The following is a 16,820-nucleotide window of genomic DNA, read 5'->3' on the forward strand; positions in this document are numbered from 1 at the left end:
GGGAGATAGAGTCAATGTTTGTAATGGCTCAGCCATTCCCAGTCCTTATTCAAACCGGAGTTGATTGTGTCTAGTTTGCATATCAATTCTAGCTCTGCAGTCTCTCTTTGGAGTCTGTTTTTGAAGTTTTTCTGTTGTAATATAGCCACCCGCAGGTCTGTCACTGAATGACCAGACAGGTTAAAGTGTTCTCCCACTGGTTTTTGAGTATTTTGATTCCTGATGTCAGATTTGTGTCCATTAATTCTTTTGCGTAGAGACTGTCCGGTTTGGCCAATGTACATGGCAGAGGGGCATTGCTGGCACATGATGGCATATATCACATTGGTAGATGTGCAGGTGAACGAGCCCCTGATGGTATGGCTGATGTGATTAGGTCCTATGATGATGTCACTTGAATAGATATGTGGACAGAGTTGATCCTTTACTCTCACAGATCTTGGGAGACAGACTTGTCCTCGCTTACAGACAACCCCCCAACCTAAAGCAAATACTCCCCAGCAACCACACATCACTGAACAAAACCACTAACCCAGGAACCTATCCTTGTAACAAACCCCGATGCCAACTCTGTCCCCATCAGGGGCTCGTTCACCTGCACATCTACCAATGTGATATATGCCATCATATATATGATCATGCCATCATGTGCCAGCAATGCCCCTCTGCCATGTACATTGGCCAAACCAATGTCTCTTAGTTGGCCTAACTCTGTCTCTGAAGTCAATGGCAAAACTCTCACTAATTTGAGACAGGTCAATACATTTTTGAAAATTCCACCCTGAAAGTGCACTGTCTGCTCAAGATATAGGTTCTACAGGCCTGGTCACTGAACACAGAGTCTTAAAAATAAAATGACATGCTTGGAAACAAAATTAGAGTCTTCAGTTTGTAGTTAACTGGGTTTCCCCAGGAAACAGAGGATGGAAGTCTGAAAGGTTTTGGTTGGTTGGTTGGTTTGGTTTTTTGAAGTATGGATCTATAAAAGTTGCTAATTCCACATATTCCTGCTACCTCAGCTTCCCTCTTAGTCACTAGCCATTTATCCTTAAGAAATTCAGCATCATTGGCTAATGCCAGGACAATTCTAATACTTGTACAGATAATGGGATTAAATATAAGTGTTTGAAGACAAGTATATTTGCATAACCTTGAATATCAAGGATCTTGATTTGGGGTATAATCCAATTATATGCCCTCTCTGCTAAAGCCAAAAAGAGCTTTACTGAGGAAAAAGAGAGTTGGGGCTCGTCAGGGTGGTATTAAATCCAGATAGGTTAGCTCTAGAACGAATTGTTTGGTGTCTCAACAGAAGAACTAGAAGCAACTGACAGAATTAACACAGACTGAGTTTTATCTAGTTTACTTTGCTTATTTTTTGGTTACACCAGGGTGGCTTTAAATGAACTATACCATTTTTATCCCCAAATTACTAATCTGCAAAAAATATTGGTAAACCCTTATTTCTGTGCTTGAACTTTTTCTTCCACATTTGCTCACATAGTTATATTGTTCTTAAAAAGACTTTACTATTAAACTAAAATACCATCTATTAAGCTTAATAGCACTCAGCATCTAAAAAACCTCAGATGCTCACTCTGATAGAGTTAGGACCGGAGGGGAACACAATCAAGGAAATCAAAGTAAGAGGAATTTCTTTTTTCTTTAAAAAATGAGCACAATTTACTCTTAAATCTTGTGAGAGAAGGTGATGTTATTTTAATCCCCTACTGAGCTTGTATTGGGAATTCTAAAGTTTGAAGTCTATTTTTTTTTTCTATTTCGTAAAGGAACAATCTTTTCTTCCTGTATGCTTACTCTGAAAAATAATACAATGTAATTTAAAAAATATGTTTAAACCCCACCACAAACTCCATTTTTTATAAGTGGATGTTTTGGAGCTCAGACTAGAAGCAGCCAGAAGGAGCAGATAACTTCAAGGATCAAAATAATTATGTCTGTTTCACATTTATAATAGGAAGGCTGTTCAGAAACATGACTGATGCAGGCAGACTATTCCTTTTCGGATAGTCTGCTTCTGTTTAAATGGTACATCCTGAAAAAAAGACAGACCTGTAAGTTTTCAATAACAGAACATTTCCTAAATGAATATGAAATTCTTGGGTTTCAGGACAGAGACTTTAGACAGGAGCATACTAAGAGGTGGAAGCTTCTCTCAATATACATATGTAACCTGCATTGGGGTTAATTGAAAGTACTGCACATAGGTAGATAAGTAGGTTGGGACCTAGGGCACAATCCTGAGCTGAGACAAGCTCATGCTCTCTGCAGCTGGAAGGGTGGGGAGAGACAACAGTAACTCTAAGCCATCTCTACGTCTTCCCCTGATCATGTGGTGTTCCCAGGTGAAAGTTATGGTTACTTTACCTTGTAGTGGCTAGAATAGTCCCTTAAGGGCCATTTGGATCAGCAGAACTCATCACATTCAAGCTCTATCCCCTCAGGTACTCTCTCTTTCAGGTCACCATCTCACCCTTCCATACCCCCTGCGCTGTGTGAGTATGTGGGGTGCCCAAGACTCCCACACACTTGGGAAATCCTCAGCAGCCTCTTCAGAGCAGCCTTAAGGTCACTTTGAGCTGCTAGGGTACTTGTAGCCTTAGTCTGTGGAATGCCAGGCTCAAGGGATAAGCATGCATTTCCAAGGGTTGTCAATATTTGAAAAAAAAGGTTCCATGCACAGGTGCTGACTTTTACTTTTCCCTGGGGTGCTCCACCCCAAGGCCTCGATCCTTCCCCCAAAGTTCCGTCTTCGCTCTGCCTCTTCCCACCCCTGCTCTGCCCCTCTCGAGACCCAACCCTCACTCCGCCCCCTTCCCCCGCCTCTTCCAGCCCTATCTGCACCTGCTCCCTGAGGCCCCTGCCCACCCACCACTTGCTTGTCTCCACCCTCCCCCAAACGCCTCCCCAAGCCACTAAACAGCTGTTTGGCAGCGCCACCAATCAGCTGTGGCTGGTGGGTGTTGAGGACCTGCTATTTTTTTTTCCGTGAGTGCTCCAGCCCAAAGCACACATGGAGTCGGTGCCTATGATTCCATGGTCATGTGGCTACCCACATGATTCATATGACATCATGGAGACAATGTCACGAAGGAAATCTGAATCAGATGGACAAAGAACATCCACAGTTCAGTTGGATCAGGCAAGGAAGAGAAAGAAAAAGAGAGGAAAGGAAGTAATTAATGGATTTCTGTTTCATTCCCACTGTTTACAATTACAACCACTTCAAGGCCCCTTTTCTAGAGGACTGTAAATTAGCCTTAATGGTTTTGCTGGCCAGAAGTAATTAAAAATGTATAGCAGTATTTATTTCTGGTAGTGTAGTTTCCAAAACTGATTTTAACTTCAGGGAATCTATTTGATGCTGTCTCAAAATCTACAACTGAGGATCATTAATTCTTAAGATCCTCAAATGCTATTGAAGAAAGGTAGGTCACACTGCCTATTATTTTAAAAAATGTTTCAAAATTTAGCACAGCATACATTTTTATCATGCAGAAAAAATAAAAACAAATGTACTATTAACTTAAAAAAGAAATTACACTTGTCTGAATTTGTTTTACCTCTGTTATAAATAGCACCTATATTTACTATAACTGAAAGAGGCCAGAGAAAAATAATTTTACCCCCTTTTTTTTCCCCCCCAAATTTGTCCACTTTGATAAAAATTTCAAAATAGTCACTTCCATTATTTCCTGTCTGAGTGGGAGAATATCCTAATACTGAGTGACTGTCAGATTACAACATTGAAAATGTGATTGTAAACCCACAAAAACTGGCAAGAGAACTTGGGAAATAATTCTTTAAGTCATTTAAAAAAAAACTGAATGGATTTCAAGTTGGTCGTGTCACTTTACATTGTTTCCTCCTACTTTTCAACTTACCCATCCAGCAGAGATGTAAGCAAAGGGGCCACATCTGCAAACACTGTGTCTTGAGACTCAGCAACACTGTAAACTCTGAGGGGGAGGAAAATGGAATGATTCATTGAACAAAAACGATCCCAGTGTAATAACACAGACCAGAAAAATAAAAGTCAGTTGCTGTGTGCCACTAACGCACAACTCAGGGTTTGCTGATGTGTTTCTATGACAACAACAATTACAGACTGTGTTTCAGAATACTTATTTATCTTGAGACAGAAAGATCAGTTGAGGGAAACTACTCACTGCTGTTCTGAAACTGGCTTTCTGAGCCAGGAAATGAAGAGGCAAGGAAAAAGAGCTACTAGAGCTGCTACTTTGTTCAGGTAGCTGAGGCAGAGAATTTGGAGAGCACCGTAGGGCACAGCCAAACCCTACAGATTGTGTAGAGAAGTCTGAGCTGCCTGTGGTATATACTAGAAGAGATGCACACACTAAATGTCTTGGAGCAGGGGAGACACAAAGATCTAAAAAAGTAGTTTGTTTGTTCAGTGTGGTCCAGTGATTAGAATAGGGGATTGGAAATCAGAATTCCTAGTTCTACTCCTGTCTTTTGGAGGGGCTGTGGTCTTTATTATGATGTGATTTTTAAGGGGGGCGGATTCCTTGGGGATATGAATTCTTTGCACCCACAGAGCTGCTTCAGGGAGACAGGAAGACTGGGAACAGAGTACCTAAAAGAAATTTAAAAAAATAAAGGGGTGTGCATTGGTGACTATCCTTCTGCTAATCCCGCCCAATCACCAGGCCCCAGCAGTCTCCTTGGACCACTCCTGTCTCCCAGCTGTACTGACCCACACTTTGTTTTCTCCCAATTGTCACTTGGCTGCTGGAGACCCTGATTCCTGTGTTATAACATTAAGGAGGCATAGTACTCCCTTCTGTCATTCCCTAGGGCACCGGCTGTTCTCCCAGGGAATGGGATTACTCAGCATGTGCTCCCCCTCATAGCGTCATAGAGTTTAAGGCCAGAAGTGGACCATTTTAGATCAGCTAGTCTGACTTCATGTTTAGCATAGACCACCAACACCACCAAGCACCCACACTCTAAAGCCAACAACCAAAATGACACCAAAGTATTACAGCCCACAGGAGACTACTAGACTATTATGTGCCACAGGAAGAGAATAAAAGAGGCCAAGGTGCACCAATACTCAAGGGCCCAACAATGGCAGGAAATGATTAAGTAAGATATACCCAGATAATCCTGGCAAGTGACCCGCACTCATACACTGCAGAGGAAGGCCAAAAACCCCCAAAACACTGCCAAGCTGACCTGGGGGAAAATTCCTTCCCAACTCCACATATGGCAATCAGATAGACCTTGAGCATGTGAGCAAGTATCAGCCAGCCAAGCACTTGAAGAGAGAAAACACTCAGTGCCACCTCAGAGCACTAGCCCAACCCTGCCTATGTTCCATCTCCAGCCGTGGCCATCTCTGATGCTTCAGAGATCAAAAACCCTCCCAGAATACACTGAGGCAAAAATCCCTTCCTGACCCCTGCAGGTGGCTGGCTGAAACCCTGAAGCATGAGTTTAAGGAGGCATGGTACATATGTGAAGGGTTTCACAGCTGCAGAGTCAGCACCACAAACATTTCACCTTTTCATTATTAAGTATCTATTGATATAGCTCCTTGCATCACAGCATCTCATCATCTCGCAAACATCATTGAATTTATCCTCATAACACCCGTGTGAGAAAGGGAAGTGCTATTAACTCCATTTTCCAGATGGGGAACTGAGGCACAGAGAGAGAATGTGATTTGCCCAAGAAGAGGTGATGTGTAGGGAGGGCATGTGGGATCAAGTGCCCTCCCCCAGACTGGCCTGCCAGGGGCAGGGAGGGAGCGGGACGGAGCTGCTTGCTTCTGCCTAAGAGAGCCTGGTTGGGAGGCAGCGGTGGCCTGCTACCTGCCCAGGGTTGGCTGCAGGGGAGAGGAACTGAGTGAGCCAGAAACATGCTGGAGGGGAGAGGGGGCTCTGGCTCGCTCAGCCCCTGTCCCTGGCAGCTGGGGCGCCAGCAGGCTGCCCCCAGCCCGGGCCCTGCTTTCAGGAACTGGAGCCGCCCTTCACCCTCGGCTTACTCATCCCCTGTCCCTGGCAGCCGAGCCCAGGCAGGTAACGTGGGGCGGGGAGAGCACGGTGGCTCCGGGCTGGGTGCAGGATGGGGGGTTTACTGGGGAGAGAAGACACTTGGGGTGATCACATGTCCTCCCCTTTAGACTGTGCCCCAGTATGGGGAGGCAGGAGTTGTCTATGTGCCCAAGGCCACACAGGAAGACTGTGGAAGAGCAGGGAATTGAATCCAATATTCCTAAGTTTCAGTTCAGTGCCTCAACCACAAGACCATCCTTCTGATAAGCATTTTTCACTGCACAGAAACAGATGTTTTTCTTTTATGTTTAGAGTTGTATGTTGCTTTTAAAAATAAGTTTTTGAGGGATGTAATAATTAAATTGAATTAGTTCTTCCACTCCTTAGCAAGTAGCAATGATAACATAACTCTTGGAGCGAAACAATGATAATACCTTAACCAACTGTACACGTTTTCAAACTCAAGTAAAGACCCAAGCTAGTTTATATAAGGTAGTTCTTAATCTACCCCTATCACCTACCCCTTCAAAAACAAAGTACGAAGAGCTCAGAATCCACACCTGAAAATAACAAATCAGAACCTCCTCCATTTCATGATAATAAAACAGGACATTCTGACTCATTCATCTCTTTTCTTTGCATCATGACTAAGTAACTCCCTATAGATTACCAATTGAAACAAGTACAGTCTTGTTTACACAAGATGTACAAAGACAATATGAAAATCATTATCCACACTTAAGAATTTGACATATAAATGTAGTAGATGTCTCTTTGAACAAACTTAATTTCTGATGCCTCCCTACTTTTCCTTCCCTTCCTGCTCAACCTTATTCTCCAATGAATGATGCATCTTTTCAAGATGTTTTGACCCATTAGCTGATTAGAAGCAGGAATTTGGGTAGCAGCAAACAACATAAAATAGTCAATTTGCATGTGATCAAATATTCTGCTGTTTATATATGTTACATTAAAAATGTAAATTAATGAATGTCACATTCTGCTCTTTACCATTTATCCATAAGGTTTTCAGGTGTATAATTGACCAAGATCCCACCACTCTGATTCATTACATGTACAAATGCAGACTGAAGTGTACACTTTAAAGTGTAGACTTAGTGTACACTACAGATACAACTGTGTCTGGGGACCCCAGTGACACAGGAACATAAAAACCGTCATGCTCAGTCAGACGCAAGTTCCATCTAGCTAAGTATCCAGCACCAGATATTTCCAAGGAAGGTGCAAGAAATGCTGCAGTAGGCAGATGTGGGATAATCTGTCTCCCATGAAGGTCTCATCCTAATCCTTAATAGTCAGATATTGGTTTAGCCCCTGAAATAATGTGTTTATATATTTTCCAAATTTTTTGTTAGCATTAACTATTATAACTCTAGCTGTTCTTGCTACCCATAAAAACATCCAGTCTTCCTTTGAATCTTGCTGAATTCTTCATCCAGATGGCATCCTGTGGCAATGAGTTCCATAGTCTAATTACGTGTATGAAAAAGTATTTCCTGTTTAATCAGCGAATAGGCACTTGTCTGGCTTGATTGACAAATTCTGCTAGTCTTGCCATTCCATTGACATGTTTTCAAAAAACAGAGACACCTACAAATATGCAGTTATGGTAAAGCACTTTTATTGAGAAAACAGTTACTGAATAACAAAATTACCTCCTGGTTAGGTATGCATGCACATGCATACATTGCTGCATGCTTTTCATGTCAGATCTTCAAAGTCAATCTGGTTGAACAAAAACATCCCCAAACTGCTTTTTCTCTGCTTCATTATTCACCCACACCATTTGAAATATTCATTAGCACCAAATCCCCAATCTTAAGGCAACAAGTCTCCATCTCAATTTGTCTTGAACTGATTTGATATTTCTCCCTAAAACATGTCAAAGTATCTCTCAAGAGATCATCTGAGGACTGTTACAAAGGATTAATTGGGAAGGTGTTTATATGGGATGTGAATACTCAAATTGCCCTATATTGGTGCTGATGAGTTTTTCAATCTGTTGATATATAAAGCAGACAGAACACAACTTAACTGACTCTCTGTTCAATGCTAGAAACAGACTTGTTTTAATTAGTTATCTGGGACAATGGAAGGTACAGCAAACCCAGGGAATCTGCTTGTACAAAATTATTTATTCTACTCAAAAGATGACAGATTTCCCCCGAAACGGATATTAATGTTAATTTCATCCTGAAAATTATTAGCTTATTTTTTATTTTGTTAACTGATTCAGTGATAAAATTATTAAAAGCATAAAATGCTGAAAGATGGAATTTTCTTCCTGAACTGAAATAAAATATTTTGACATTTATTAGTTCCATAAAAAGTTGCTAAAAAAATAAACATTTTGAGTTCATAAGAACCATATGCTCTACTGTTTATAAAAATGAGCTGTGCTGGGACACTGAAAAAACATTCCCCAAGAACAGCATTCTTTGGGGGATTTACATTTTTAAAAAATCCTTTTCCTGATTATCTGGATGGTCACCACATGTCCAGAATCACAGCACCTCCAGAGTGCTTTGCAAAAGTACTCCATACACTTTAATATATTGTGGCATATCTTTAACACTAAAAACTGATACCTATATTAAATGCCTAAAAACTTTGGTAACAAAGCTAAGGTTGTCCAGTGATTCCTTGTGCGCTTCTACAATGTGGAGAGTGGCTAACTCAAACCTCTGAAAGCCAGGAAATGAAGAGTTACGGTACATGTCACCCCTGCAATGCAACCTTAACTCTGTCTCCTGAAGTTGGCAATAGCCATGGAGAATGGTTCAATAAGGAGTAGTGGTGCCATAAGAAGACATGAAGATGTTCTAAGAGAATGTGCCATTATCTGTGTTGTGCACCACAGATTTGAATTCCAGCAGTGATCAGTAGGTATTCCAACTGCCATTCACTGTGTTAGGTGCAGCTGTATTGAATGATGGAGGGAATAGTTGAAGCAGCCTGGCAGAACTATGCCTGTGATATGAGGAGAGGTGCATGAATACTTTGAAGGATCAAGCATACCCTATTTCAGGATCCAGTTCTGTAGGCTGTGTCAGTAAGGATAGTCAAAAATCTGGTGGCATGCATGAATGACAGTGGTTTCCAGGATTTAATAAGGGGTAAATGAAGGCAATATCTCAGAAGGAATCCTTCGGGCAAGAGTGAAGGGGTGGTAACATTTTGCCAGTCGGGGGTGGTTTGTGTGGACTAAATTCAGTGTTTGAGTGTAGGCAGATCCTGTTTGCGACACCAGACCTAAATCCGGGTTTCACCTTAGCAAAAGAGATGGTGTTAGACTTGGTCCTAAAGTGCTCAGCTGCTCTGCTCCCAGAGCGTTCAGCAGCATCTGTAAGGCAGAGTGCTAATTTGTGTATTATTGGGGTGTTGGGGCATCACTCCAAGAGGACAGAAATAAGGTTGTGTGGAGGGGCATGAGGCACCACTGCGTAACCTTAACTCTGCATTAAGCATGTCACCTTAAACTACGCAACGACTCAGAGACATCATATTGCCTGGAAACACTCCTGCTTCAACAGAGCCCTAGTTTTGCGGCAGATGTACATTTCACTCTTTTAGGAGCATCAGTTTGGCACACGCAGACCTGGAGTTCTCAACTATCTTTAAAATCTTTTTTCACTATTGCTTCCCTAAAGGGGCAGTGAGTACCATGCACCAATTGGGATAAATCCTAGGCAACTGGGATTAATGTAGGGCGCATCAGAGCTATAGTTTGAGCCCCAGGTGTGCACAAAATAATGTTACAAGAATAAGGTGATTTTATAAAATGCTGTTTTTTTAGGAGTGCGGGCACTATATCTCAGGAATACCTTGCTCAAAAGATCTCAAATTTGGACCACCAACACCACCGAGCACTTCCATGAGAAATGGTAAATTCCAAGACAATCCAAGCCAGCATGTGGATTTTTTGTAAGCTTGATATAGTCCACCTTTAAAAAGAAAGTGATGCTTAACCTTAACTATAACAGAATTGAGGCTTCACTACAATTCTACATTGTGGGTAGCAAGGATACACTAATGGACAAAACACTGGACTAGGATTCAAAACACCCAGGGTTAAATGCTTGGCTTGGTCACAGATGTCCTCTGTGACCTTGGGCAAGTTATTTAATCTATCCTGTGGCTCAGTTCCTCACCTGTAAAATGGGAATAATAGTACTTTCCTATTTCAGAGTGTTGTGAGGATTAAGAATTGCAATGCGCTCAGATACCACTATGATGAGGGCCATACAAGCACCTAAGATAGATATTAAATTTGGAATATTAGCTCTCTTCTTCATTTGGAACTGTAGGATTAAAACACTATCTAATCTAATTTCTGCAGTGCTTTGTGTCATGGGAAGCACCTCATCACCAAATAAGTGAGAAAAATGAGCATGTTATGCTATCAACTCCTGCTATGAAATCAATTTTCATATTTACAGCATCGCACAACAATCCAGAAAGCTTTTCAAGATCACCCACCTGTCAAACTGAAATGTCTTGTTGATCAAAGTATGACCAGGACGATTGCATTTTACAAGGACAGTTTCCTAACAGAAAAACAAAGTGGTTACCATTAGAACATATAGCATAAGTGAACAAACAACAAGAAACCCCTCTTCTGGCCAAGTTCATCATCAGAAGCAAACTCCCCACAGACCCGGACCCACCAACTGAAAATGGCACCAGACCCTGCCAAAACAAAGATGCAAAACCTGCAAACATATCTCCACTGCTACAATGATCAACACCCCTGACAATACACATTTCAAGATCCATGGGTCCTACGGATGCTTAGCACAATATGTGATAAGACAGGAGACATTCCAGAAGACTGGAAAAGGGCAATAGCGCCCATCTATAAAAAGGGAAATAAGGACAACCCGGGGAATTACAGACCAGTCAGCTTAACTTCTGTACCCAAAAAGATAATGGAGCAAATAATTAAACAATCAATTTGCAAATACTTAGAAGATAATAAGGTGATAAGTAATAGTCAACATGGATTTGTCAAGAACAAATCATGTCAAACCACCCTGATAGCTTTCTATGCCTGGGTAACAAGCCTTGTGGATGAGGGGAAGCGGTAGATGTGGTATATTTTGACTTTAGTAAGGCTTTTAATACTGTCTTGCGTGATCTTCTCATAAACAAACTAGGGAAATACAACCTAGATGGAGCTACTATAAGGTGGGTGCATAACTGGTTGGAAAAGCATTCCCAGAGAATAGTTATCAGTGGTTCACAGTCATGCTGGAAGGGCATAACGACTGGGGTCCCACAGGGATTGGTTCTGAGTCTTGTTCTGTTCAATATCTTTATCAATGATTTAGATAATGGCATAGAGAGTACACTTATAAAGTTTGCGGATGATACCAATCTGGGAGGGGTTGCAAGTGCTTTGGAGGATAGGATTAAAATTCAAAATGATCTGGACAAACTGGAGAAATGGTCTTTAATAAATAGAATGAAATTCAATAAGGACAAATGCAAAGTACTCCACTTAGGAAGGAACAATCAGTTGCACACATACAAAATTGGAAATGACTGCCTAGGAAGGAGTACCGCGGAAAGGGATCTGGGGGTCACAGTGGATCACAAGCTAAATAGGAATCAACAGTGTAACACTGTGCAAAAAAAGCAAACATCCTTCTGGGATGTATTAGCAGGAGTATTGTAAGCAAGACACGAGAGGTAATTCTTCTGGAAAGTCCACACCCTGAACAATGTTGTTATACCAACCTAACTCCTGGTGCAGACAGTGCTATATCAACAGGATACTTCTCCTGTTGACATAGCTACTGCCTCTTGGGAAGGTGGAGTACCTATGCCAACAGGAGAAGCTCTTGTCGGCATATGTTGCGTTTTCACTGAAGCACTGCAGCAGCGCAACTGCGCCGCAGCATTGTAATTGCAGACCTGCCCTTATATCCTGTTTCCAACATTCACCAATTCTTGATGTGTCAGAGAAAAGCACAAAATTTCCATAATGCAGTTAATTCCTTAGATTGTAAACTCTTACTTAGATTGTATACTCTCTTGGGCAGGGGCAGTCTTTTTGTTCTGTGTTTAAAGTACAACGCCTTGTACAATGGGGTATTGGTCCATGAGTGGGGTTCCTAGAGTCTACCACTATACAAATAATAATAATTAAGAGCAATAATTTTCTTTATGACTGTTGCCAGCAATCAGTTTAGATCCAGGAGTTGAGCCAGTCAGAAAATTTTAACTGTTCAAAACTTACATAGGAAAATGTTCTCAGGACTTCCCCCTTCCCCCCCTACAGTTCAACCAGTTCTATCTTAAATAATAAGAATCAATAACTTTTGTAGTTGCCATCCTAACTATTTTAGCTGCAGGTGGTACTCTGATTCATATAGAAGACCATATATGCAAAATGCCATTGCTGGACCTGATTATTTACTCATATTTTTGTGCCCACAATTGAACTGCAGATGCAAATTACATAGAAATATCATGGTAATCCACAGTGGAGAAAAGGGACACAGTAAAATTGCTGGCGTTCAATGAGACTTGAATAAAATGCAATTTCTAAATGTATATGTAGTAGTTTTTGCAAGTGTCAGTGGCTCTTTAAAGCCTAGGCAGAGTGTAATCACAGCACCTTGGCATGAGTTACACAATAACTCAAATCCTGGAGTGCTTTTCTGCTCTCCTCAAATGTGTTTTTAACTGCAGACAAAAATAAAGTAAAATCACAAAGATTTACAGTATTTCCCCCAACAGCTCAAGGGGTGGCACATAAAATATTTTTAATGACAACTCATCCAATGCCAAGGAGTTTCAGAGCTACCTCCGATTTTATTATATTTTACTGGGAGTGCAGAAGAAAAGCCTGCTATGTTTCCAATAACAAAGAATCAGAAAACTAACTTGGAGGGGTAACACTAGTTCCTTTCAAAGAACAACTCAAACCTGTGGCTGAGTGTGTTCCCAATACTCTGAATGATGGGCTATATTGTTGAACCAATGTCTCTACATAATAATATGCCCAGCACACAGGTGGCTAATAAATCAGAGACAACAACACTGCAGATGCATGAATTTCTTATGTTGAATTTACAAGGAGTACTGCTTCCTCAAGGAAGACAAGGGTTGGTGTACCATTGCTGATTTACCTACACCAAAACTCACCCTGTAGATTCAACTGGCCAATATATTGGGCAAATCGAGGGGAGATATAAATGGTGGTGGAGATATAAATCAGTGGCAACTGGTGTACCTGACAAATGGAGAGGGCAGAAAGGTGGGGTTGTTACAGAAAAAGAAACCAACAGATTGTGGAGGTGGGGCAGTGGATTTATGAAATGGAATCTATTTTCAGACCAGTTTCCTTCCAAGATAAGTAATGAGAGAGAAAAATCCCACTTATTTAGCATAGGAAGGAAAAATGTGTTTGTGGGCAGAGGTTTTGATAGGGGAATGCATGGTAACCTTCCTTCTTTAGGGGCTCAGTATGGCTTAAGACAGCTTCCATTGCTGCTGGCCTACAAAAGCTCTGCAGGTTTCTCTAGATACACAACCATGGAGGTTACTCCCTATCCAGACGGAGCAATTTCCCTGTCAGTAGTGGCCATGAAATACCTACAGTTGTATTATATCCATCCAAGAGTGCTTCCTCTTCTAGTGGCAGTCATAGACTCCTCCCAGTCCAAATGCCATTATGGCAATTAGGCTCATGGAAATGATGTCAAGATACATCATAAATAAGGCTAAGATTTTGTCACGGTTATTTTTAGTAAAAGTCGCAGGCAACAAACAAAAACCCACGGAGACCATGACTTTTACTAAAAATAACTGTACAAGCCTCGGCAGAGCTGCAGCCTCCACCATGGGGCAGGGACGCATGGCCCCCTCCACGAGCCACAGGCACACGGCCCCGGCAGCGGCCCCCACAGCAGGGCTATGTAGGGAGCATAACCCCGGCTCCAGCCCCAGCTTCAGCTGCTGACAGCTGAAGAAGTCACGGAGGTCCAGTAAAGTCACGGAATCCATGACTGCTGTGAGCTCCGTGACTTAATCGTAGCCTTAATCATAAATATTCTCAGTCTGTCCCTGACACCCCAATGGGAGGAGCTCTGGCTAAATGAAATTCAGAGAACCAAGGAAAGAAATTTAAATGAGTTGTGAGGACCAAAGATTAAGTCTCTGGGTCTGACAGACCCATAACAGAGCTGTCACCTAGGAAGAGAAGGGTCCTATTGGGCTGAAAATTTACATTCACTCAATACAATTCCCAAAAAACAATAGGAGTCCCTCTGCATCATCTTTGTTACTGGAAGAAAGGCTCTCTCCCACCAACCATCTCCTCTTGACCATCCCAAAAATGAAGAGATTTTAAAAGTTATTTAACAGAGAAAAATAGGCAGCCAGTTCACTCCCGGGGGAATTCTGTGCCAAAAAATTACATTCGGCACCCAATATTTTAAAATTCTGCATATTTTATTTGCCAAAATAACACATGCCAGTTTCAATTATTTTGGTAATTTATTTCAAAATAACTGTCAGCAAGTATGTCTTTTTGAAATCTTTTTCTGACAAAGATTCCTTACTAGGCATATTAATACAGAACTTTAAGTAATAATTCATTTAAACAACAATACAGAAGCATATTTCCTACAACCCTCAGAAGCAGTGCAAAGGCTTGGGGGAATCAGGGGTAATGGAGGAACTTCTTTTTCTTCAATGCTTTGCCAGACAGTCGGCGGTAGCGAACGTTCACCATTTGGTCTGTTCCTCCCAACCGCAAAGGCTTGACGGCCTGAGAGTCCAACATCGGAACAGACTTGATGGACCCATGTAATATGGGGTCTGCCTCTGGGCCACCTCCATCCCTCAGTTGATGGAATTTTATCCCAGATGTTACAAGCCACCCGGAGAACAGCGTTCATTGGAATGTCTTGTGGCATTCTTGTGACATGTCTGAAAAGCGTAAGGCACTCCTTGCGGACAATGGCCCCAGTAATCTGTAGACCCAAACGACCATAAACATCTGCATTACAGATGAAGTCATTCCACTTGATGCCCAGTATACGACATTCACATTTTGTGTGGAAAGCTTACAGCTTTGTCCAGTCTGTGCAGCGTAGTGTCCATGTTTCACAGCCATACAACAATTTGGGAAGGATACAGCCCCCCGCCTCCCAGTCCGACCTGTACCTCATTGTGGTGGAGGGGGTGTAACATCTGAAGTAGGGGATTGCTCGTTGGACCTATGCCATCAGCGATGAAGACTTGTCCGAAATATCACCTTAGGCATTACGCGAGGTGGACAGATCCAACATGAACCCTGAAAATGATGGCTAACACAGTGGTGAAGATGCAGGGCAGTAGCTGCACCTAGCTACCCGAGGCGAAGGAAGTCGCCGAGAAAGACTCAACGGCTCGGGTTGCACAGCGTGAAGCCAGTGCTGGTAGACCAGGAAAAGGGTCGTGTTACTGTGCTTCTGGCCATTTTTCGTCTGGTGTGGAGAACTGGAACCCTGCCAGCCACCTGGAAGAACGGTATTGTGATCTCACTCTATAAGGGCAAGGGACCGCGCAGCGAATGTAAAAGCTACAGTCCGATCACTTTGCTCTCTGTTCCAGGGAAGGTGTTTGCTACATCGGAAGTGTCGTCCCCAACAGTCAGGCTTTACGAGGAACAGGTCCACATTAGACGCCATTTTAGCCCTTCGATTGTTTTCAGAGATGCATTGCGAGTTCAGGAAGCCCCGGCATGTAGCATATGCTGATCTTAAGGCTGCATTCGATTCAGTAGACTGTGTCGCATTATGGAAGGCCTTAAAGGGCGTAGGTGTCCCTACCACTCTGCTGGACTTGATTAGCGAGCTGCATAATGGAACCACTGCCCGTATTCGTCTGGGGAGCCGGATGTCAGTGCCTTTTAAATCAGTATCTGGTGTTAGGCAGTGTTGTGTTCTGGCCCCTGCACTCTTTTGTCGGGCAATGGATTTCATAATGCAGCATTCCGTCAGATCCAAAGGCATTGAAATTGGTGATCTCTCGCTCACAGACCTTAACTATGCTGATGACATTGTTCTTTTAGTACAGAGCCCCAACAGGTTTCATGAGCACTCCAGCATATGGAGGAGGAGTCGTCAGCGAAGATTGGTTTTCTTGTTTCATGGTCAAAGACAAAACCGCAAAATCTAGGACCAAGTCCAACTATGATTCCAATCTCTTTGAACAACGAAACCGTCAAATCAGTTTCCAGAGTTTGCTATCTTGGTTCCATACTTACCAGCTCCTCCAATTCTCACACAGAAGTTCTCCATCGGATTGGCATCGCAGCATCTGCCAGGGGACGTTTACAACGGATATGGAATCAACATCAATTTAGTATGGCAACCAAGTTCAGGATTTATTTGTGCTGTATCCTTCCCAACAGAGGAGCTGAGGGAGAGGAAGTAACTGCTGGGAAGGAGACTGTGAGGGTTTTGGGTGTGGGTGAGAGAAGTATGGAACAGGTGTTTTCTTTGGGGGGAAAAGGGGGAAAGGGATTATTAGGGATTTGTGGAGCATTCCTCCATGCAGACCCTGTCTGATCCCTAGCCTCTCCCATTCAGTCAGGCACCTCTGCCTGTGTGTCCCTGCACCCCCACTTCCCATTCAGCCAGGCATGGCTGCCCCTGTCCCCTTGCACCTCCATTCCCTATTCAGGTAGGTACAGCTCCCCTGTCTCCATATGTCCCTGCACTTCCCCTCCCCCATGTGGCCCTGTACCCCTACTCCCATTCA

The 16,820-nt window shown here is 42.6% G+C and overlaps 1 protein-coding gene across 5 annotated transcripts in view; it reads right to left on the reverse strand.

Moving 5' to 3' along the window:
• Window positions 1-16,820, reverse strand: part of KIF25 (kinesin family member 25) — a 76,503-nt gene that overhangs the window by 25,441 nt on the left and 34,242 nt on the right. For all 5 annotated transcript variants that reach the window (XM_034765199.1, XM_034765196.1, XM_034765200.1 and 2 more), the window contains 2 exons: window positions 10,542-10,609; window positions 3,906-3,980 (listed from right to left, as the gene is read on the reverse strand). In XM_034765199.1, the coding sequence (XP_034621090.1) occupies window positions 3,906-3,980; window positions 10,542-10,609 (143 nt within the window). The remainder of the gene's footprint in view (window positions 1-3,905; window positions 3,981-10,541; window positions 10,610-16,820) is intronic.

This window comes from Trachemys scripta, chromosome 3, assembly GCF_013100865.1.
Source record: "Trachemys scripta elegans isolate TJP31775 chromosome 3, CAS_Tse_1.0, whole genome shotgun sequence".
Classification (NCBI taxonomy): domain Eukaryota; kingdom Metazoa; phylum Chordata; order Testudines; family Emydidae; genus Trachemys; species Trachemys scripta.